Source organism: Carassius carassius, chromosome 37, assembly GCF_963082965.1.
Source record: "Carassius carassius chromosome 37, fCarCar2.1, whole genome shotgun sequence".
Lineage (NCBI taxonomy): Eukaryota > Metazoa > Chordata > Actinopteri > Cypriniformes > Cyprinidae > Carassius > Carassius carassius.
In genome coordinates, this window is record NC_081791.1 from 28,100,852 (window position 1) to 28,125,796 (window position 24,945).

Sequence of the window (24,945 nt, forward strand, 5' to 3'; positions counted from 1 at the left end):
CGAGTGTGTGTGTGTGTGTGTGCGTGCGTGCATGTGTATGTGTGCGTGCGTGCGTGCGTGTGTGTGTGTGTGTGTGTGTGTGTGTGTGTGTGTGTGTGTGTGCGTGCGTGCGTGCGTGGGTGTGTGTGTATGTGTATGTATATATAAATATAGGGATGAATTGTTTACAGTAAGATCAATTACAAAGTTACAATAATTACTTCTGAGTTTGGAGTTTGCGTGCGTGTGTATGTGTGATTGTGTGTGTGTGTGTGTGTGTGTGTGTGTGTGTGTGTGTGTGTGTGTGTGTGTGCGTGTGTGTGTATGTATAAATATAGGAGTTTGTTGATCTTCACTGACGTCACAGCAGACTGTCAGTAACTTCATGACATTTAGAGAAGTGATGATGTTAATTCACGTAGAGGGGCGGGCTTATAGACGTGTGTGTGTATTCTCCATCACACACTCGCTCCAGCATCGGTGTGTCTGATGGCGTTTCTCCGGTGGCTCCTCAGGCTGCTGACGGTCCTGATCGTCTCTCACAGTGTGTGTGTTTTGTTTTATTACACACCCATCACACACTCGTCCAGGTGAGCGTTCACATCACTCATATCGAGGCTCTTTCTGCTAGTCACTGCTATCAAAATGTCATTTATAGTTATTTAACTCTGAAGAAATAATGAAGTGTGAAATATAGGATGCAATTGAATGCAGTACATGTGAATTTTCCATGACTCTAATATGATGATCATTCTTCACTTGACATTGTGAACAACTGTGTGCTGTTTGAGAAAGGCACGGTGTGTAGGTTTAGATTTTTATCTCATGTTTTCCTAAAGTATTTTAAATCGCGTGAGAAAAAGCCCGATATGGTGAAATATGACTCTGTAATTATGCTAATCTAATTAAATATATATATATATATATATATGTGTTATTACAATAACACACCCAAGCGCAGCAGAAACATTTATTGAGTTGGTTTCAAACACCTATCAATTTCTTAGATTAGAATATTTTTAGAATTCTTACAATCTTTAGAATTCTGATGATGAATTCTTTAGAATGTTGTTGTTGTTGTTGTTTGTTTGTTTGTTTCTATGCAGGTATGAGATTTTTATGAAGCTACTTTTTTGAAGCAGACTGAAATAAATTACCAGCCACAACAGCACTTCATGAAATTAATTTATTAAGTATAGGATTCTGTAAAGAAAAAAAAATAAAGTCAAATAAAAGTATGAAAAGCACTTGCATTAATACATTTGATGAATTCATACAGGTGTTTATTACAGCACACGTTTTACATGTTTTACCCCTGTACTGTTCATCACGTTCTTCCTGTCTGTCTGTCTGTTTTTGTTTTTTCAAGTTGTGTGGAGATGAACTTGATGTTTTGCATTCGTTTCTGTAGACAAATGTATTTTTTTTTCCTTGCAGTGATGCACGCTTCAGCCCAGCTTTGGGTCAAATATTAACTCAAATGCAGAGGTAGAAAGAGTACCATTACATCAATGAAATTTTACTTTAGTAGAAGTTAAAGCACCAGTGTAAAAATCTACTCAATTTAAAAATAAAACTGTTTTAAAAAGTTACTTGGTTGCATTTTAACAGCGCGAGGGAGGCAGAAAAATGATGCAAAGTTGGGTTGAAACATGCCAGCATTTTTTAGAGCGTGCTTCTGAGTGTCATGTTCAACAACAGTCAAATATAGCCTTGCTTTGATTTGCATAATTATGTTCCTAAATCAATATCTATTCAACCAGTCCATGAACTTTGATCCTTGCGTATAAGAATCACTCCGAGATACTCAGATGATGATGAGGTGTGTGTGTGTGTGTGTGTGTGCTAAAGGCTTTCATCTCATGCAGAAGAATCTGAATTCCCTGTTACTCTTTCTTGCAGAGAAGCGATGAGGGACGCGCTTCAGCGGCTGCACTGCGCTAAACTCAGACGCAAGTTCTCCATCATCACAGACGCAAAAAGGTGCGAGAACCACGATCATGCAGCGCTCCTTGTGTGCTCTTTTCCTTACAGTGATTCAGAGGGAGGGCTGTAAAGCTCCAGGAATACATACATTCTAGTTTGTTACTGATGTCAAATTACGTATCAAAAATTGTAGTAGAAGGTCTTACAGGTTTGGAACGACACGAGAGTGAGTAATTATTGACAGAATTTTCATTTTTGAGTGAACTGTCTCTTTAAACATTACATTAAGTCAAGATTTCCCAAACTGGGGTTTGTGAAGGAACTACAGGGAGTCTGTGAGTTTAATGAAAATAAAAAAAAATACAAATTTTAAAGTCACTTTAAAATTAGGGTTAGGGTTAGGTTAAATTGATTTTATCGATTAACTCGAATGTGTAGTTTACATCGACTTGTTTGAATTGTTTTGAAAAAACAAACAGGGCTTGAACATATAACACAACATGTTTACACACGGTTAGACAGTTTCTGCTCGATGTACAAATAATATATATGTATATATACACAAAACTAAACCTAAACCAGCGGCATTACAAGATGGAAATATAGACTAGAAAATATTTTGATTTTAAGTAGGGAGGAAATTAGGCCATATCACCCAGGCCTAATTAAAATAAATAATTGTAAAATCAATCAACGTAAAATACCTACTATAAAATGAAATATTTTATTTGTGTAACCGTAACTTACGTCAGAAAACCGTGAACACGCAAATGTGATCCTTGCATGTTAAAATCTCAGGGGTTCTTCATATTATGTAAAAGAGAATCAGTTGACAAAAAAGTTTGTGCATTTTAATGTATTTGAAAGACAAAAGCCTTTCAAAGACATAGAAATGTTGAAATACTTTCTTACACCTGTAATGATCTTTGTGAATGCATGGTCAAATGCTGTGTTGCCACCTCAATAATGAACTGGTGTTTATGTGAAGGTCCACAAAACTGGAAGACTTTCTGAGAGTATATGAGCAGTAGCCTATTTTAGGAAGGAATACTGAACAGATGAAGAGCGAGTGGGAAGAAACAATCAATTATGAATAATTTATTGCTATTGTGTAAATATGTTATCATGAAATCCACAAAAAAGAGACTGTAGTCTGATTAAAAGTATTTTAAAATGTAATTACAAGTACTTAATTTTTATAATCTGTTTACATAATCCATATTACATGTTATCAGTTATTACCAGCTGTGATGATCATATTTATGTCTATTTAGTATTTAGTTATTACATTTTATTTCAGTTTTAATTATTTTAGAACATCAAGGATTCGACTGATTGAAACCACCAACATGAGTAAAAAATAGTAAAAAAAGGAACCTGTTCAAGTGAGTTGTTTGTGGATCTTTGCACTCAGACTGCAAAACTGCATTCATTTTCTTTTCTTTTTTTTTATGCTGTGGCGCTGGAGATAAATGCAATAGAATTATCATTCAAAACCGCAAAAAAGCTCAACAAAATAGTGTTTAATTATTTAATTTCTGAGATAATGAGTGAATCAGAGAAAACACACGTGCTTTTGTGCTCCGCTGCTGTTGGGAAACATTCTGTTTCCATGGCAACTTTGGAACAACAACAAGACACATCACTGAGTGATGACATCACAGACTCCGATTAAAAGGCAGAATACTGAGTGAAACGTTGCGAGTACAGACTGTAGCAACTCTTTTACAAACATATATTCAATCTGTACAGACAGTTTAAACTCACATTGTCAGATACAGATTATTGATCTGTCAGTCTCAGAACACCAGACAATGTCCACAGAGGTCAGAGAGGTGCTTCTGGAGGTTTACCTCAACGGTGCCTTCTACTGCAGGGAAAGTTACTGGGCATCAGATGATAAAGATGTGCAGCTGGAGTTTGAGATCACCGATTCCATCTATGACCTTCTCGGCTGCAGCGCATCTCAAGAGATAGATGTGCAGCTGGAGTTTGAGACGGACGATCACGTCTCAGTCGGTCACTGCAGTCCAGGAGAGATGCACATGGAGCTGGAGACTGAAGAGAATCAGAACATCTCAGTCTGTGAAGTGAAAGACTTGCAGCTGGAGATGAACAGGAACGTCAGCGTCTCAGAGCTGAAGAGGCCTGCGCTGGTGTCTGAAGATCTGAGAGACCCAGCAGGACCTTCAGTGGAAGACAGCGATGTTCAGGAGAACAGCCCGACAGGTGAAGACATACATTTATATGTCTTAATCATGTTTATTTGTGTTGTTAGAGATGTTTCTGATTATTATGTTGGCTAGAGAAAGACGTAATAATGCGTTCCTATTATTCGTCCACTTCTTCTGACACCCTGATTTTTTCAAGAGTAACACCGCCTTGAGCTCTCAAGCTACAACCACCAAATTTGGCAGGGATCTTCAGGCTGACTTGAATTTTGTTGCTGTGTCTTTTCTAATTGATCTGACTTATGGAATTACTGTAGCCCTCTTCCAAATGTTGCTCGAGTTCCATTTAGGGGCTGAAAACTTTTGCCCATAATGACTTGTTTAGAGTTTATCCACCAAACCTGCCACAGTTCTTCAGGCTGATCTGACAGATCACAGTGTAGTTTTTTTTTCTTGTAATGTATCTATCTATCTATCTAGCTATCTGCTAAAACCTGTTGGAAGCATGTTAGAAATAGCTATCAGAGGACTTTTAATGTTTTTTTAAAGGTCTAATTGGTTTCTGAATTTCTTTGGATTTCCAATTTTCCAATTTTTTTTTATCTTCTTAAATTTTGGTCTAATTTCTCATGTTTACTCTGGTTAAATATGTTTTTCTAATGCCGCACTGTTTTTCTTCTATTATCAGAAAGTACCAAAGCAATGAAGATTAAAAAAAGTTCATGGCTTCTTCGTGACCCAGAGAGTAGAATATGCTACAGTGTGGAACATAAAGAAAATAAATACCTTCTTGCAGAACGACAGACTGAAGTCAGCAACAAAGTCCTCAAACTGTGCTCCACCTAGAGGATTGCGTAAAATATTGTGCACTGCTCAAAGAAAGACATGTCACTAACGTCTGGCCTCGGGTCTTCATCGGAGAAGAGTAAGTCTGCAACACAACAGAAATGTCATTTATTCTGCATTGTACACACCCTCTTTAGTGAAAGATTAGCCTAGGCTTTTGTGTTCTTGTGCAGAGAGATAGCAACAGACTGAGATGTGTTGAGGGATATGTGACTCACTCACGTGACTCACTCACACCCTGAACACTGCAGCGCCCAAGAAGGACCTGAACTACTACTTGGGAACGTCTTAGGAAGAACAGTCTATACAGGGTCCAGATGTTACAGAGGCTTGCACATCAATTATTACAGCAGACGCTGTTCTGACACCAACAAGTACTTAATGCCAGCTGCAGAAGTCATTGACAAGGCCCTGGATAAACGAGTGAGTAAGAGATGACATACACACACACACTCCATTTCTCATCTATTTTCAGTCTGGGAATGAGGTTTTAGACTATCTTGTTGTTTTTCTCTCTATAGTTAAGGTGCTTATTTGCTGGTGAACGAGGCCATTGATCACGTCATGAAGTCGAAACACATCAGGCCCTCCAGAGACTTCCTGAAGAAGCTGATGCTCCTCAAAGCTGACCTTGTGAACAAGTGAAAACTTAAGCTGCAGGAAATAAAAAAACAGGCAGAACGACGAAAAAATGGCAGCTAAAAAAAAAGTAGAGCGCAGATATGAAAAAAATTGCAAGGATAAAAAAAACAGAGCACACACAAAAAAAATACAAAAGGGCAAAATACTGTATTCATTTGAAGGATTTTTTTTACATTTAAAAAAATTAATGGATGATGACCTGGTAATGAGCTCACAGTACTTTTACTTACTTTTTTTTGTTTTTAATGTATTTATATCTTACAGTGTAGACGAATAAGTGCACAGATAGAAACAAAATAGAGCACAGATTAAAAAAAAAAAAAAAAAAGGTACAGATATGTTAACATAAAACACAGTTTTAAAAAAAAAACATAGTTTAAAATCCTTTGCAGGGAGTTTATAAAATATGAAAAAATATAAACTTTTATGAAGTGGCATTGTCATTTTTCATGTTTTTTAAATTATTTTTATTTTTGCAATGTGGAAGTTATTTTCTGTGAATGTGCAAGACTTACTTTAAATAACAAGTGCAAATAAGTGCAGTAAATGCGTTTGCGATAAAAAAAAACAGTGTTTATGATTACAGAGATACAAAAATACCAAAATACATTAAAATAATATAAAGCAGCATAACGATGGGTTTTGTACAACTAAAACTGACTAAAAGCGGATGACAGATGTTACAATGGCTACATGCTTATACGTTAAAAATAAGGTGAATAACAATGAAACAGCTTAATGAGATAAATAAATCTATATAGTTTAGTCTGAACTGTTTTATCTATATCTCTTTTCTCCAGATGTTTACCTTCTGTTAAGTGTTTTATTGAATTGAACTGAGAGCTTATAGTACTTGATGCACACGTCTCAGCAAATATTTGCCAAACAGGTTTAATCATATTTGTTTAGTATCATGTATTGTGTCTATCACCATGTTTGACGTCATGCACATGTGAACATCTAGACTTCTTTATTATTCCACATTATTGCACTTCTCTACTGGAAATCTTGACGTTTCAAGTTCAGCCCTGCTGTAGTCCAGCTAATGAATCTATTTCAGACTGTTAACTTGTCTTGTCATATGAAGTATTGTTATTATATCATTATGACTGTTTTGTGGAGAGTCTTAATTGTTGTTGTATGGAAAAGAGCTGTGTGACAAGTACTCAGAATTTACTTTAACCCAAGTTAACCTTTGTGTTATTGCAAATAAAACAAAAAAACATGGTTATTGTATCCAGAAATTAACCATGATTTTGCTACACTAACTTTCATTTAACCATGGTACCTGTAGTTAAATAGTGGTTATACAAAGTTATCATCCCGCTAAACAAAACATGGTTACTATTGTACTCTTTAACTACACTGAACAAAATTATAAACGCAACACTTTTGTTTTTGCCCCCATTTTTCATGAGTTGGACTCAAAGATTTAAGACGATTAGAGTTTCCTTTTATTGTGTCCAGACTAAGACACACCTGTGCAATAATCACGCTGTCTTATCAGCATCTTGATATTACCCACAGCTGTGAGGTGGATGGATTATCTCGGAAAAGTAGAAGTGCTCACGAACACAGATTTAGACAGATTTGTGAACAATATTTGAGAGAAATAGGCCTTTTGTCTACATAGAAAAAGTCTTAGAGCTTTGAGTCCAGCTCATTAAAAATGGGGGCAAAACAAAAGTGTTTATAATTTTGTTCAGTGTATAATAAAACCATGGTTCATTTTCATAAGGTAATTTACTCATGAACATCATGCCTTTAAAAACCTGTTTGAGGAAGAATAAATGATGACAGAATCTCTTTTTTTTTCTTTTTTTCCCTCACACTGTAGTCTGAACATGAAGACTTTCACTCAGGAACTCAGTGATTTCTTAAACTGCCCGTACAAACCCAACATGACCGAGCAGGAGCTCAACAGGTGCCTTCAGTTGTTGGTTAACAGGTTATTAATTAGACGTGTCTCTTCTATGAGCCTGATGAGTTTCTCTTTATTTAGTTTGGCTCATTCCGCTTTAGTTCAGAAATCTGCTTCACCTTGCTGCTGCTTTCCCTCCAAAGTGATGTCACTTCCTGGAGGAAGATGGGTTACCATACTTGTCACGACTTTCACTTTTATTATTGACTAAATCAGTTCAGGTCTTATCACCACTCGTATACATCATTGTGGTTGAGTGTCTCAGAGTTCAAAAGAAATAATCTTATCATGTTTAATGGCATTATTAGAGAGCTGAATGCTTTGTGTGAAATGAGTCCTCATAAACATTTCATAAGAAATTGTATCTTTCTGTGTGTCTATCGCAGATTGAGTCTGCAGTTTTTCTGTAACGCCACAGGATCGTTATTCCTCACCAAACGAAACACAGCCGTCAGTCAGTCCATCCCATATGAGACCAGCGCAACAGATACATACACAATGAATGCAGCCATCCACAGCATGCTGCCTGAGGTGTGTGTGTGTGTGCGTGTGTGCGTGTGTGCATTGATCTCTGTGTGTGTGTTTGTGTGTGGACACAACTCTGTATAATGACATGGGTATGACACAGGTATTACAAGGAGAGGGTGACTTATGAGGACATAACCCATGTCCCCATTTTTCAAAACACTTATAAATCATACAGAATGAGTTTTTTTGAGAAAGTAAAAATGCACAAAGTTTCCTGTGAGGGTTAGGGTTAGGTGCAGGGTTGGTGTAGGGCCATAGAATATACAGTTTGTACAGTATAAAAACCATTACGCCTATGGGATGAACACACTTTACACAAAAACAAACATGTGTGTGTGTGTGTGTGTGTGTGTGTGTGTGTGTGTGTGTGTGTGTGTGTGTGTGTGTGTGTGTGTGCAGGATTTCCCCTGGAGTGGTCGTCGTCTGGGTCGGTGTGCTGTAGTTGGCAGTGGTGGGATCCTGAAGAACAGCAGCTGTGGACGTGAGATTGACAGCGCAGACTTCGTCATACGGTAAACACATCCCAGCATGCCTTGCTCCTCAATGGCGATTTCAATGGACATGAAAACACATCTACAGTTTAGAAGATCAAAGAGACATTGAACTCTTTCTATTAAAACAGAGTTTAACTGATGGGCGTTCATGTTTTTCATGAAACAGCTTTGAGACCCTGGAACAGCTGTGGTCTGAGTAATTGAAACTGTTCATGGCTGTAGTGTTTTATAGTTTCACACGTGGGCCGTCTCTTATCTGCTGAGGTGATGAATGAGCCGTCTTCACCCGGCTGGCTATCTGCTGTTTCTGTGCTACCATTGGATAATAAAGTATAAGATAAAGCAGTCTTAAGTGAACGTTTCTGTGCTACCATTGGATAATAAAGTATAAGATAAAGCAGTCTTAAGTTAACGCTTAACTAGACTGTCTGCTAAAACAGATGAAGGAGATACAGATGCCGACAGATCGGCACCATAAAATCGTCACACAGTCTCCAGGAAGTTCTATTTTCTACTTTCAATTTTCAGGTTTAATTCAACGTTACTTGCCATTCTTTATAATTATTTATGGCCCCATTAGTTCACATTAATTAATGCATTAACTAACAAGAAGCAATACATTTGTTGCAGTTTTGTTCATCTTTATTCATGATAGCTAATATTAATTGTGATACAACTTTTGATTTGAATAACATATTAGTAAATTAACTGAAATTAACTAAATATTTAGACATATTGTTAATTTTTAATTAATTTAATTAAATAGAACCACATTTTGAAACGCTATCAGAATTTTATATAGTAGATTATTTATTGAAAATGTGATCTTTATATTAACATCAGCTTCAGATTCTCTTTCTAATGAACACATTGAAGGGTCATGACCTGATAAATGTTGAGCCATCTATGTTTAATATCAGGCAGATTTTACTTTTAAAAGATGGACGTGGCACCTGTTTTGTAGAATGATCCAAGTCCAAGTTTTCTCTCTCTGTTTCAGGTTTAATTTGGCGTTGATTAATGACAGTGATGTTGGGCTGAAGACGGATCTGATAACCATCAACCCCACTCAGATTCAGAGAGAGTCAGTGTCCACACACACACACACACACACACACACACACACACGTACAGTCAAAATTAGAGAACAAACTATAAACAATTGATTTCTTCTGAAATATTGTTTATCTACATAGAAATATTGTTTATCTGCAGTCGTGTTTATTAGAAACTGTGTCTGTAGATTTAACAACATGGAGCAGAATCCGGATCCGCTGGTGGAGCGGGTCAGTGTGTACGAAAACGCATCCCTCGCTATTCCTGCCTTTGCCTACACATTCTGCACTGGACTGTCCATCAGAACTCTCAAAGTCCTCCATCCAATCAGACCCCAGCAGCCGGTGATGTTCTTCAGCCCCATTTACCTGCGGACACTGGACCGTTTATGGAAGGGGCGTGGCCTGAAGTCAGTCCGCCTCTCCTCTGGGTTTATGCTAATTAACACAGCGCTGGAACTGTGTGAGGACGTGCACGTGTACGGATTCTGGCCATTCGGCACTGATCTGCAGGACAATCCCATTCCGTACCATTATTATGACCAGTTGCGTCCGCACCCCTACATGCACAAAATGCCGGAGGAGTTTGTGCGGCTTCTGCAGCTGCACAGCCAGGGGGCGCTGACACTGCACCTGCAGCCCTGCTCCTCAGACACACATTGATATCTGCACGGGCATATAACCTTATAAAGTGCCATGTTTGCATCTGCAACCATTGTAGATGTTATCAAGTGCACTCCATTCAGTGATGCACTGCGATATGTGTTATGAAATAAGCGGCTGCTTAGTTAGGGCCAGGGCAAGAGTAAATGAAATGACTTTCTTTTTTTTTCTTTTTTTTTGTGTATGTGTGATATATTATGTCAGTGGAAAAAGATAACTATACAATATTATATATTTACTTAATCTATACATATCATCTTATTATTTCCACACCTACCGGCCCTGGTGTTTTGTTAAATGTGAGCCAAAATAATCACAAAAAAAAAAGACTTTAACTACTTCATTGCATTGAATTTATTTAATACACGAGTTTCACAATATCAAATCAAGTCAATCTCACGTCCACAACATCAAATCTTAGACAGTGTTCTAGGTTATTACATGCAGATTTTTTAGGTCTGATAATTAAAAATAATTAATTCAGTAAGAATTACTCCTCATCCAGGTATTTATATCGACTATGCATTCCATTAGTTTTTCAAATTGCTGTGTTTCACCGGGCCGCGAAGAAATATAGAGTTGAGTATCATCAGCATAACAGTGAAAGCTAACACCATGTTTCCTGATGATATCTCCCAAGGGTAACATATAAAGCGTGAAGAGTAGCGGCCCTAGTACTGAGCCTTGAGGTACTCCATACTGCACTTGTGATCGATACGATACCTAATGCTGAATGTAATAATGAAAGTGAAAGTATAGAGCTTGTGCAGTGAAACTTGCGTTCGTTAAGAAACTAGTGTTCCTCAGCAAAACAACCAACAATATCCAGTGATGCATGATTTTATCAATGGTTTTAAATGGAAAGTAAGTCTGCCATTTACATGATTCATGTCATTTATAATTGATTATGATGGCAATAGCATTTTTTGGCAGCAATAACACTGCCAACACACATTTGTTCAAAAAACTTGTAAAAGTGCATGTAGCATCCGATTTAAAATCAAACTATTATTTGCAGTTCAGTTTGATTACGTTACAAAAAATTCTTATTCTTGTTCTTTTACTGTGCACTCTTCATCTTAAAAACTTAAAGCTGTATTTTTAAAAACTGGATATTTGCAGTATAAGATTTCAGAACAAAAAATAAATAAATAAAATGCTGTTTGAAAACACAAAACTCTGCCCTAAAAATATTGTTGTGTTAAATTTCAAATGTTTAACATACAAGGTTAAAAAAAATCTAATTCAGAACTATGTTAAATGCCACATAATATTCAGTTTTGTTAAATGACACTTTTCAATAATTCAAATTTACACAATACAAATTAAATTAGTTGTGTCATATTACACGCTCCTTAGGGGCATGTTACACATGTTCAAAGCTCAGCTAACATTCTGAAATAAATATTAATATTTAAAAGACTGCATTCTGGTGACATACTGGAAAAATTGCATTTTTACTGACAATATTGCACAACATAAATTTATGGTCTTTGACAAATAAACTGGTTTACAGAGTGAGTCAGCAGGTTTTGTGAGCTTCGCGTGTGTGTGTGTGTGTGTGTGTGTGTGTGTGTGTGTTTCATCTTTAACCCCTGAACATATCTCACACTCTCTCACACACACCGTCTCTTTCATATGGTACTCTGATGGCGTTGGCGTTTCTACAGTGGATCTTCAGGCTGCTGATGGCCCTGATCATCTTTCAGGGTGTGTGTGTGATGTTTTATTTTACACCCAACACACACTCGTCCAGGTGAACATTTTAATATGTATATATATATATATATATTTTTTTATAATTGCGAATTTAATTGAGACTCTGTGTTGCTGTTATAAAGTCTAAGATTCGTACCTATGTTGTAGTTTCTAAGTCTTATTAAGTGAGTTGATGGTTTCCTTTTAATTGTTGAATAGCCTACATTACTATTAACAGCCAACATTAAAAAAATACTATAGTAATTTATTCATGTAAGTTTTTTCATGGAGTATTGTTGTTTAAATGTCATTTTTAGATAGAAATGTCATTGTAATTTTATTCAGGATGTACAAGTTTTAGATGTAATGGTTTGATTTGTTCAGGACATGATTGTCAGAGATTGTTCAGAAGCACATCGTAAAGTTTTTTCTCTGTTTGTTTTGCCTTTGAACTTTGCTTTATTCCTGCAATCCTTCAGTTTACTGCAGTGAAACCTCTTGCTTTAGAGTATTTCTCTACAAATAGTTCCATTAGTCTTTCTGACAGTTTGTACAATGAGACTAACGCCTGTTTCACATGTGCTCCGTCTGTAGTGTGTTTGCGCTCCATGTGCGTTCGTGTGTGATGCTTTCACAACACTTTTTCAGCATTGCGATCCTCTTTTATCACAGTAACAAACTTTCAGAGACATTACTTCAAACTCAATAAATATAAACATCGTAGTATTCATGCAGTAGACTTCTAGCTTTGTATTTTGCTCAAGCAAGAGGCAACACATTTAAACATGACATTTATCCATTATTTTGATTTCAAATCATATATTAAATTTATTCATTTAGCAGACGCTTTTATCCAAAGTGACTTACAGTGTATCTTAGGCTATCAATTTTCATTTTTTACCTATCATGTGTTCCCGGGGAATCGAACCCCCAACCTTGCGCTTCATATCACAATGCTCTACCACTTGAGCTACAAGAAACAAAAAGGTTTTTCAGCACTGTGATCCTCTTTTGTCACAGTACAGAAAACTCTTTCATAGAGCCTACTTTTCTACTACTTTTTTGAATCTATCACAAACATTTTAAATAAAAACTCACCACTGATAGAAACAGTCGATTCTCGTGCCTTTTGCCTTTTATTTCTTTATCACAAGCAATCCCGCAATTAATTTTGTTCAGTCTGTGATGTAAAAAGGTTGCATTAGTAATTCAACACATGGTGAGTTCAAAATGTCTGAATTATTTTTGGTCCCAATTATGTTTTCCAGTTTCACTAGTAGTCCACAGTATGAATATTTTTTGGTGAATCAATGCTCAAATAAAAATATCGAAACTAAGGTGTTTTGCCATTTAAAAAAAAAAAAAAAGTATAATATGCATTGAATTGGATGATTAACCTATGTAAGTGAATAATTGCGTAGGATAGAACTATTTTCCTGCTCATCTGAACAGACACAAATGAAGACCAATCCATCACCGAGAGCATTTACTCACTTCTGACAGAGCAGTCAAACAGGGCTGTCTTTGCCAAAAGTATCATAAGAAAGCATTTAAGCTTTTGGAAACAGCAGACCAGAACAATGCTTATCAGAGGACAGAAAATCATTATATGTTTGAGTTATTCACAATAAATAAACTGAAATTGTAGCCTATAGTTTGTGCAAATACATTTAGTTAAATAGTTCATACTGATCATGTTGTATTCTGTAATGTGGATTTATATCATACACGGTCAGAATGAAAAGTGGCATTTTATGCATGCAACAGCATGTCACTGGCAGTTCCTTATTAAGATGAAACATGATTTACGGTTAAGTGACTTAGTTCAGCAATATATTTGTAGATTTGTAAACAAAAATTTAACCTAATAAGTTGAAATGAAAGCGTTTTGAATGTTAAAATGCATGTCAAATATAAAGTTAAGTGGAAATCATTACCCATTTTACTCTTAGATATTTAATAATTGAATAAATTTCATAATTTAAAAGTTTGTATTTAGAAGTATCGTATCGTATCGGTATCGGTATTGACGATAATGGCTTTTAAAAGTACCGGTATCATATAAAAACAAAAAAAGTGGTATCGCTTATATCTAATATGCACTGCAGATAGAGTATGTGTGAAACAGGAGTAAAAGATCTCTGACTGGATTAAAAAACTCTAAACAGAAGGCATGCAGTAGATCGAATGTGACAACAAAGTTGATTATGTCAAAGTTGATTATGTTGATCATTTAGTTACTTTCAATCAAATCAAAATTCAATCAAACTGAAATATGATACAGTGGCTTTGAAATTGTTGTTCTTTCTTTCAGAGATGGGATGACGGACACTCTTCGGCAGATGCACTGCGCAAAACTCAGACGCAAGTTTTCTATTATAAAACCGGCCAAAAGGTGCGTGCGAACCAAGATCAGAAGTGACGTTTCTGTTTCAGAGATAACATCATTAAATGTCTTTGTGTTCTTCTCAGTATTAAAATGGAGAGTTTCACACGGGAGCTTTCAGATTTCATGAGCTGCCCGTACAAATCAAACACAACGGAGCGGGAGGTCAACAGGTTTGTGTGTCTTCTTTGCCTTTGGCACATGCATTAGTCTTAACTGATGAAGTTTTGAGTGATGAAAGTTGAAGCACAAGAACAACTCGATGCCTCACATTCCTGAGTTAATTTCATTTCTGTGGAACAGTTCAGCTACTCGGTCATGTCAAACTTAAGGAATCCACTCATGCATCTTCACTTGATATTATAAGATTGAGTTTGATGTTGTAGACAGAAATGCTCAGATATTTTCAAATGATGCAGATTCAGTATTTTAAGTCTGATTTTACATCAGATTTAGATTCGTGAAATCCTACTGACATAATCCTGATCCTGCACATTATTCCCTTCATCACTCTTAAAAATAAAGGTTGTTTATCGGCATTGTTGGTTCCTTGAAGAACCTTTAACATCCATGGAATCTTTACATTGCACAGAAGAAAACAGTTCTTCTACGGCATCAAACACACTTTTAAAACCTTGATTTTCGAGAGTTTAGTTAGTGTAACAATTACTATTGGAACATGGGTTGCAACACAATTTCATAACGACTTTGAATGTTTTCCAAAAACGTCATTATTGTTTAACGTATACTGTGTTTAATGAGACAAGATTTTTTAGTTAAAATCTTTGAATACTAAGATCAGTCATTTTAACAGAGGTCAAATGTAAAATGAGCCCTCATAAACTCTGTTTCTTTCTCTGTGTGTGTGTCTATGACAGACTGAGTCTACAGATTTTCTGTAACGCCACAGGATCGTTATTCCTCACCAAACGAAACACAGCTGTCAATCAGTCCATCCCATATGAGACAAGCACAACAGATACATACACAATGAACGAAACCCTCCACAGCATGATGCCCGAGGTGTGTTATTAATACATATTTCTAACTCATAAACTCTTTAAGTTCTCTGTGTTTTTGCATGTTTATGTTCATTGATTTTTGAGCAGATTTATCCTCTGAATCTGACACAACCTGTCAGACCAGTCAAGCCCTACAGAGTACATAGGCTGATGATACTCTTTTTCAGGGGATGTCAAAATCGTCTAAAATGTCAGGATTTGGCTTTGGTTTCCTATTGTTTTCATAGTAACGACTGAAACGTTGAATGTGTTAGTGTTGCATGTTATAGAGCAATTGTGGCGTGCGAGAAGGCGTGCTCTATAGAGAAAGGTCAAAGCAATGCAAATATGTGTAGGTATGATGTACGAGGACTCACACCCCAAACATTCTAAAGGTACTTTTTAAAAACATTTTTTGTTTTTAAATAAACTGCTTCAAAATGTGTGTTTTCAGTATAGGTGTGTATAATAAGTTTAATAAGTTACACAGTATGCTGTGTAACATACTGTAAACATTGTGTCAACTTATTTTGCAAATATGATGATCAGCGATAAATATACGGAAGCTGGAGTGCAGGCACTTGTAGCAAATGTAGCACTGCCAGTTGTCGTTGGAGATTCTTAGTCCTCCTTTCCGTTTTTTCATTCGCTTTACATATATGTCGACATAGCATGTCATTATTGTGAAACCCACGAGATGCAACAAAAACACAGCTCTGATTACAGCGTCCTCCATCCTCCTGTTGTTAACGTTATTTTTATTTGTTAACATTGTTGAACGCCGCGCACAAACCCAGCCGGCATTTCAACGTTGATTGAAGGTTGAAACAACGTTGGTACCATGGTTGAATCAACGTTGAATTACCTTTCGATTTTGCAAATTGGATCAACGTTGATATTGTAACGTTGATTCACTGTTGTATCAACGTTGTTTCAGCGTTAAAACAACAACTGACCTTATTTCAAACATATTTCTACGTTGAAGGTTGGTCATTTGCCGGCTGGCAATGACTTTGCTGTCGACCGGCTTACATCACGTCCTGGTACACACCGTCGGTGCAAATGCAACCCTTTAAATGGTACCATGAAATAGTTAGCGCAAACTCGTACCAGTACTTTAGTAAGCCTACTGTACATTTAGTTCTGGAACTAAAGTGGTGTGAAAGGCCCTAAAAATCACACACACCTATACTGAAAACACACATTACAAAGCAGTTATGTTTATTTTTAGAATTGTATATTTGTAATAATTAACTGCGTAAGAATGTTTGCGGTGCGAGCAGTTTTGGGGAAAGTTACTTTTAAAAGTAATGCATTACAATATTGTGTTACTCCCTTAAAAGTAACTAATTGTGTTACCTAGTTACTTTTTAGGGAAAGCAATGTTACACATTAATTTTTCACGTTAACTTTTTTCATCTGGTCTGGGCTTGCTTGGTTGTTTGTAATATAAAAATATATGAAATATTTAATGCGTTACTTTACAAGATACTTGAAAAAAGTAATATGATTATGTAACTCAAGTTACTTGGTGATGCATTATCAACAACACTGTGTGTGTGTATCTCTGTGTGTGTGTGTGTGTGTGTGTGTGTGTGTGTGTGTGTGTGTGTGTGTGTGCAGGATTTCCCCTGGAGTGGTCGTCGTCTGGGTCGGTGTGCTGTAGTTGGCAGTGGTGGGATCCTGAAGAATAGCAGCTGTGGACGTGAGATTGACAGCGCAGACTTCGTCATACGGTAAACACTTCCCAGCATGCCTTGCCTCCCTCGACACATCCACCTGTAATCACTCACCCTTCCTGTTAATAGTTTTCTCTCTCTGTTTCAGGTTTAATTTGGCATCGATTAATGACAGTGATGTTGGGCTGAAGACGGATCTGATAACCATCAACCCCAGTCAGATACAGAAAGAGTCAGTATCCAGATACAAAACATTTTTGATGTTTTTAATGATTGCTATTTCTAAAGAATTCTTTTTTTATTTTGCTTAATTTGTTTATTGAACTTTTACAGTAAAAACAGGATAAAAATATAGGAGAGCAGTGAAAAATGTTGCTCCCACTCCACCCCAACCTTAAAAAAATAAAAAATAAAATGCATTTTAATTAAACATAGGTAAATGTAAAATACATACATTAAGTATAATGATGTGTGTCAAGCATGTATGTAATTTTATTTTCATAACAAGAGAAAGCGCCGGTAGACTAATAATATAGAAAATGTTTAAACATTTGTGGTATTTAAAGGCATAGTCATGGGAACATATTTTATCTGAAGGCTGCTGGAGGGCTTGATGCTACAGGGCAAAATAACCCAAATACTTATATATGCAAATATCTAAATAGCTGTGCACTAGAAAGGTGCAGATTGTTGAGTCAAGTGAAAGAAGCTGGGGAACAAAATTACATGTACATTACATGTAGCCAGTGTAACCTGATGAGGAGAGGAGTAACGTGAGCTGTTTTTGGCTTATTAAAGACAACCCTCGCTGCTGCATTCTGGATCAACTGCAGAGGCTTGACAGTACATGCAGGAAGAGCCAGGAGAGCATTACAATAGTCCAGTCTGGAGAGAACAAGAGATTGGACAAGAAGTTGTGTTGCTTGCTCTGACAGGAAGGGTCTAATCTTCCTAATGTTGTATAAGGCATACCTGCAGGACCGGGTCGTTGTAGCAATGTGGTCTGTGAAGCTTAACTGATGATCCATCACAACTCCTAGGTTTCTGGCTGTCCTAGAAGGAGTAATGGTTGATGAGCCCAGCTTTATAGAGAAGTTGTGATGAAGCAATGGGTTAGCTGGAATCACCAGGAGTTCTGTCTTCGTAAGGTTGAGCTGAAGGTGATGGTCATTCATCCAGCTAGAAATGTCACTCAGACAGGCTGAAATGTGAGCAACTACCATCAGGTCATCTAGTTGGAATGAGAAGTAGAGTTGGGTGTCATCAGCGTAGCAGTGATAAGAAAAGCCATGCTTCTGAATGACAGATCCTAATGACGTCATGTAGATTGAGAAGAGAAGTGGTCCAAGTACTGAGCCTTGAGGAACCCCAGTAGCAAGGTGCTGTGACTTTGAAACATCACCCCTCCAAGACACACTGAAGAATCTGTCAGAGAGGTAGGACTTAACCCACAGGAGTGCTGTTCCAGAGATGCCCATCTTTCTGAGGGTGGACAGGAGAATCTGGTGATTAACGGTGTCAAAAGCAGCAGACAGGTCCAGTAAGATGAGTACCGAGGATTTTGAAGCTGCTCTTGCTAGTCGCAGGGCTTCAGTAACCGAGAGCAGAGCAGTCTCAGTTGAGTGGCCACTTTTGAAGCCAGATTGGTTGCTGTCCAGGAGGTTGTTCTGTACAAGGAACATAGAAAGCTGGTTGAACACAGCTCGCTCATGTGTCTTTGCAATGAATGGAAGAAGGGATACCAGTCTGTAGTTTTCAAGAAGCGCTGGATTTAGAGATGGTTTCTTAATCCAGCTGTTTCTTCTGATAAGGGCTTCCAAAACAGCTAATTGAGTACTTTCACTGGCTTTGGCCATGCCTCATTATTAAGCAGACCAAATAGAATAATTCTATAATTATTCTGTAATATCCAACTACAGCACCAATATAATTATTATTAATAGAATAACATTAATTCTATCTACAGTTTTATGCAAAAACACATTCATTGGCCATTATTTGCGTCCCTGTGCCCTCCACTGTTATTGGCACTTCTTAATGATTTATTTTTTAAGTACATTCAACATGGAAATGGCAAGTAATTGCTAAAATGATTGTAACATTATAGACCTACTTTATTACCCTGAACAAATGAACACAGGTTGTGACAAAGATCTTTCATTTGTTTGATGTATGAGATTGGGAAACCTTCGACACACACCTTGGCAATAAAATCGCCATTGGATAGTAAATTCTTTAGTTTACTCACCAGACTGATATACTGTTTTACACACACACACACACACACACACACACACACACACACACACACACAATAGAAAGATAGAATTTTGATAATATTTAATTGCAGATTCGAATTTAGTTTTTCAGCCATTTTGACAGCCCTACAGTAAACCCTGTTTTGAAGATCAGACAGGTAGATTAAAATGTCAGGACACCGGCACAAATTAACAGTGTTGGGGAGTTACTTTTAAAAGTAATGCATTACAATATTGCGTTACTTCCTAAAAAAGTAACTAATTATGTCGCTTAGTTACTTTTTATTGGAACTAATGCGCTGTTACTTTTTAAATCTGAGCTGGGCTTGTTTGCTTATAATATAAAAAGTTATATTTTGGCAAACATAAAAGCCCTTTGTCATGGTGGCTGGTCTGTGTTTCCCTGGGTGTCCACTAGTGGTCTCGCTTGCCCATAGGCACCCCACTGCAGGCACTACATTTCCCACAAAGCCTTGTCCCTTCATCACGGTTAATTGCACACCTGTTAATTGCACTTAGCTGTCTTCACTCTCATCGTCATCACCTGTCCAAATATACCGGTTTGTTTTCATTCTGTTTCATTGAGTCCTTGTTTTCTGTCACCTGGTTTTCTCACGTTCCCTTGTGGTCTCTATTTTCGAGTTTCTTGTTTTCTGTTTGTTTTGTTTCTGGAATGATTTATGGTTATGACCTCTTGCCTGTTTGGATTCTGAATTTTGAATTACCCAATAGCACACTGCATTTGGATCTCTCATTCCTGTGATCAATCGTTACACCCTTTCACACCTAAAGCCTCAGGCTGATTAAATGAAGATTCACATCTGTACAATAGAACACAAAAATGTTAGTTTGTCTTGTTTCATTTTTGCTTCAAGTACTTTCCAGGCCTTGAATCCATACTAAAGTGACATAGTTCAGCTATATATTTGTAGATTTGAATCGTGTAAACAAAAAACATAACCTAATAAGTTACAATTAAGGAATATTGAATGTTAAAATACACTTTTAACAAAGTGGTTATCATTACTCATTTCACTTTTAGTATTTAATCATTTAATAAATTTCATAATTGAAAAGTTTAGTTCAGAATTTTCGTATTGGCATCAAAAACACAATCATAGCTTTTACACATGAGCCATATGGACTAAAAAAAAAAAGTGAAGTGACATTCAGCCAAGTATGGTGACCCATACTCAGAATTTGTGCTCTGCATTTAACCCATCCGAAATGCACACACACAGAGCAGTGAACACACACACACTGTGAGCACACACCCGGAGCAGTGAACACACACACACACACACACTGTGAGCACACACCCGGAGCAGTGAACACACACACACACACACACTGTGAGCACACACCCGGAGCAGTGTTCATCATTTATGCTGCGGCGCCCGGGGAGCAGTTGGGGGTTCGATGCCTTGCTCAAGGGCACCTAAGTCGTGGTATTGAAGGTGGAGAGAGAACTGTACATGCACTCCCCCCCACCCACAATTCCTGCCGGCCCGGGACTCAAACTCACAACCTTTCGATTGGGAGTCCGACTCTCTAACCATTAGGCCACGACTTCCCACTAATTCTATGTTGCCCTATAAAAGCTTGAAAATTATAGACTTTTTTGAATGGCATTACATGGAAAGAACCAATCAGAATTACACCTTTAGTGTTCCACGGAAAGCAAGCAAGTAAAACAGGTTTGGAACAGTATGTGAGTATAGATGACAGTGTTCCTATCCTCTATACAGATGTTTATGCATATTTAATTGAGTAAGTTACACTGAAATTTGTTTTAAAAAAATTTTTGTAAAAATGTACTAATGCACTTGAATTGCAGAACTGACTTTCTTCAGGTTCTATCATTCTTTGTTTCATGTGATTGTAATTTAGACAGGTCCTTATGCAAAAAAGGATAAGGAAACAAAAAGTGAGGTATACGATATATTCATTGCACATATATTAATGGCCTTTGACTTGACTTTTTACTTTTACTCTTTACTTAAGAGGCACAGAAAATAAAATTTCTAAGATAATGCTGTATAACGCAGATTTCGATATAAATCTAGATTAATTAAATAATGACTCTTCTGAGCCGGTTGATTTTTGTTCATGGTATTCAATTGCAACTAAATGTTTTGCAAAAAGAAACACAGGATAAATATATTTGATATCTAAATGTTTGAAATGCAGTGGTGTCAAAAGTATTGACATTCATTACTTAAGTAGAAGTATAGATACTAGGGTTTAAAAAGACTTTTGTAGAAGTTGAAGTATAAACTCAAGCTTTTTACTCAAGTAAAAGTGTAAAAGTACTGGTTTAAAAAACTACTTAAAGTATAAAAGTAAAAGTAATGTAAGGGGAAAAAATGCCATTAAGAACAAAAGCTTAGGCTGCACTACCCCACTTCCTCAAAAAAACATTATTCTAAAAGCCACAGGCCATAATGACTATAATGTTATATTAAAATTTTCATGTTGAAACATTTGGGATGCACTAGGCTACCTGTTTCAGCTGCATATATGCCCATTGAAAATGAACGTACTTTAGTACAATGCAAATACATTAAAGAACTAGAGATATGATGACTAGTTGCCTAGGGTGACCATATGAGCCATTTTCCCAGGACGCGTCCTTGCCAGAATTTCTATATTGCCTAAAACATCCAAAGTAGTTTGACCAATAACATGCAGGTATGTTACATAATCAACCAGTCGTGGCGTGTGATAAGGTGAGATCTACAGAGAACGATCAGAGTAATGCAAATACACGTACATGTTAGGTGTTTGTTCGTTCATTCAACTTGAAGCGTCGCTGCGCACCAATCATTGTATGACACCAAAGTACCAAGAGAGTGGTTTTAATGCATAAGGAGCCGTCTGCTCTGCTCTCTATAGCTCTTATGAATGCCATACAATGATCGATCTGCAAAGCACAAACAGCCAAAATCTGGATATTTTAGGCAATATAAAAATCCTGGTAAGGACGTGTGCTGGGAAAATGGCTCATATGGTCACCCTATAGTTGCCTATAAGTATTGTTATGGTGCAAAAATTCAAACTTCAGAGGCATGGCATCAATAAACTTTAATGGAATGTAAGTGTACATCCAAGTTTAGCTGCAGGAATCTGCGAGGGCAATGGACAAGAACATTGGTGGAGGCTAAAAAACAATTAGCCTTGTATGGTTGTCTATATACAATAAAGATTATAGTGCTGTCAAAATGAATGATTAATCCAAGTGATTAATCAAAAACTAAAAATGAAAAATAACTCATACTCCTGATACCTTCTTGATTGATAGCTTCCTGTATTTGCTATGTCCAGTGTGTGTGTGTGTGGGGGGGGGGGGTTGAACATTGTCAATCGCGTCGTCAATCGCAAACGATAATTTATTAAACCGTCTCGCTACCGAACTACCTACAGTAGCTTAATTTGTGGAGGACGAAGAGAAAGCACCCATTTGGTAAATGAGCCAGTGAGAAATAATCCAGTGCCATTTCGATACTTTTAAAACGGTACCGGCGCCTAAACGGTGCCTGAACCGATACTTTAAAAAAAGACCCACAAAAAAACTATGGATAACATTAAAGAACATTACAAATATTTAAAATAAATACATAGCTTTCACCTTGGATGCTCTTATTTCCCAAGTTGTGCTTAATCTAAGGCTAATAAATGTATTTCATAATCTGGGTCATTACTTAATACAAAAACCACACATAACGTTTCGACTGTATCTCTGTCACTCACTCTGATATTTAGTTAAGATGAGTGCTGTCTGTCACTGTCTTTAATCCATTCTGTGAATGACTGTATGCTCATTCTTTATAAAGTAGCAACAGTCGTTTGTAAAGTAGAGTACTGCCCAAGACTTTTGCACAGTAGCTGGTGTATGTATAAAGTACGTACGATTAAATTAAGTATATTTAAATAAGTGTAAGTGTTCGTTCATATGTGTTAAGGGCTAGATTTTTGCTGGAGGAAACAGCTGTTTAGTGATGAGCGGTGAACACAGCGAAAACTTTACAGAAGATGAGAAACCGACTGCTCCCTCGTGACCTTTTGTAAACTGTATTTATGACAAAGAACTGCACAGATACGGATATTCTAACAATCTTTCGATAAACACATACCTTGTGTCCTCTGTGTTTGTTTCCGCCCGCGCTGCTCCGCCGCGGTCTGCGGATTGAAGAGCGCGCTGAAAGACGGAGAGGAGACCGGTCTGACGCCGGTTTCATATGAAACTTAAGGGGACTGACTCTGAGGCGATCACAAATTTGTATACAGTTTATGGAGCTAAATGCTACAGCCCCGCTAAAAAAGCCTAGCGATGCCCGTGCTTCTTGTGTACATTTCGGAGAACCAGGACAAACATTTCAATCGATCGCTCAGGCATTTAAAAGGCACCGAAATCTGCTTCCTCTTATTCAGTAAGGTGCATACCGGTTCCATATCCAACCTTACTTTTAAGAAATATATTTTTTGATAAACGAACCCAAAACTGGCTATGTCCTGGCTGGAGTGTGACGTGATTTGTGTCATGTGCAGGTGCGATGGATCGCGTACAAACCAATAGGGTGTCGGAATGGTATCTGTTTATACTTCTCATCCAACCACAATCAAATTCACTCCATCCGAATGGCGCGATTTGTCTGGATAGTTTTTTTTTTTTTTTTTTTTGAATGAAAACAAGCCGAAATGAAATAGCAGTAACGAAGCTATTTTTAAAATGTAAGGAGTAGAAAGTACAGATACTTGCGTGAAAATGTAAGGAGTAGAAGTAAAAAGTCGGCTAAAAAATAATTACTCAAGTAAAGTATAGATACCCCAAATTTCTACTTAAGTAATGTAACGAAGTATTTGTACTTCGTTACTTGACACCTCTGTTGAAATGTAGAAATCAGTGGTTAAGTTGTTAAATACACGTACTGTTACACCCCTACTAGATAGCTGGCCAGTCAAAGCACACCTCGCTTTTCAGAATGATGAGCTTTGTATTGTTTTTTGAACCTTAAACTGCATAAAGACATTTCATTACACCAAATAATGTTTTTTTAGCAACAAAATATAGCACCTTTAAACATTTTTAATGTGCATGATTATGTTGTGCGCGGTCAGTAGATATTTGGAGGGTTTATTATAAACACTGTGTGTGTGTGTGTGTGTGTGTGTGTGTGTGTGTGTCTGTAGATACAAAAACCTGGAGGAGAGTACAGATCCCCTGGTGGAGCGGGTCAGTGTGTACGAAAACACCTTCTTCATTATGCCCGCCTTTGCCTACACATTCTGCACTGAACTTTCAATCAGAGCTCTTAAAGTCCTTAATGCAATCAGACCACAGAAGCCAATGGCGTTCTTCAGCCCTTTTTACCTGCAGACACTGGACGGTTTCTGGAAGAGGCGGGGCCTGAATCCACGCCGCCTTTCCACTGGGTTTATGTTAATTAGCACGGCGCTGGAACTATGTGAAGACGTGCACGTGTACGGATTCTGGCCATTTTACACCGACCTGCAGGACAATCCCGTTCCGTACCACTATTACAACCTGAACAGACCAAGCAAGCGCATGCACAAAATGCCGGAGGAGTTTGTGCGGCTTCTAAAGCTCCACAGCCAGGGGGCGCTGACACTGCACCTGCAGCCCTGCTCCTCAGACACACACTAGCCACTTTTCCACTGTCGAGCCAGTGCGAGCCAG

General features: G+C 37.4%; 2 protein-coding genes across 2 annotated transcripts; both read left to right on the forward strand.

Annotated features, from left to right (window-relative positions):
- Positions 1–432: 432 nt before the first annotated feature.
- On the forward strand, positions 433–10,501 carry LOC132117803 (alpha-2,8-sialyltransferase 8E-like). Its single transcript, XM_059527111.1, has 7 exons — positions 433–569; positions 1,882–1,962; positions 7,402–7,488; positions 7,872–8,016; positions 8,413–8,525; positions 9,508–9,591; positions 9,751–10,501. Exons 1-7 carry the CDS (start codon positions 469–471, stop codon positions 10,223–10,225), a joined length of 1,086 nt encoding a protein of 361 aa, XP_059383094.1. The 5' UTR covers positions 433–468; the 3' UTR covers positions 10,226–10,501.
- A 1,357-nt stretch (positions 10,502–11,858) lies between these two features.
- On the forward strand, positions 11,859–24,945 carry LOC132118575 (alpha-2,8-sialyltransferase 8E-like). Its single transcript, XM_059528520.1, has 7 exons — positions 11,859–11,981; positions 14,238–14,318; positions 14,396–14,482; positions 15,188–15,332; positions 16,934–17,046; positions 17,138–17,221; positions 24,438–24,945. The coding sequence occupies exons 1-7, from the start codon at positions 11,875–11,877 to the stop codon at positions 24,910–24,912; spliced, it is 1,092 nt and encodes a 363-aa protein (XP_059384503.1). The 5' UTR covers positions 11,859–11,874; the 3' UTR covers positions 24,913–24,945.

Bases quoted from the DNA above. Each gene is read 5' to 3' on its own strand.
- LOC132117803 (XM_059527111.1), top strand. From the start codon at position 469: ATGGCGTTTCTCCGGTGGCTCCTCAGGCTGCTGACGGTCCTGATCGTC. The intron at 7,489-7,871 runs GTGCCTTCAGTT...TGTCTATCGCAG, and splicing joins ACCGAGCAGGAGCTCAACAG to ATTGAGTCTGCAGTTTTTCT. The intron at 8,017-8,412 runs GTGTGTGTGTGT...GTGTGTGTGCAG, and splicing joins TCCACAGCATGCTGCCTGAG to GATTTCCCCTGGAGTGGTCG.
- LOC132118575 (XM_059528520.1), top strand. From the start codon at position 11,875: ATGGCGTTGGCGTTTCTACAGTGGATCTTCAGGCTGCTGATGGCCCTG. The intron at 11,982-14,237 runs GTGAACATTTTA...TCTTTCTTTCAG, and splicing joins CCCAACACACACTCGTCCAG to AGATGGGATGACGGACACTC. The intron at 17,222-24,437 runs GTCAGTATCCAG...GTGTGTCTGTAG, and splicing joins CCCAGTCAGATACAGAAAGA to ATACAAAAACCTGGAGGAGA.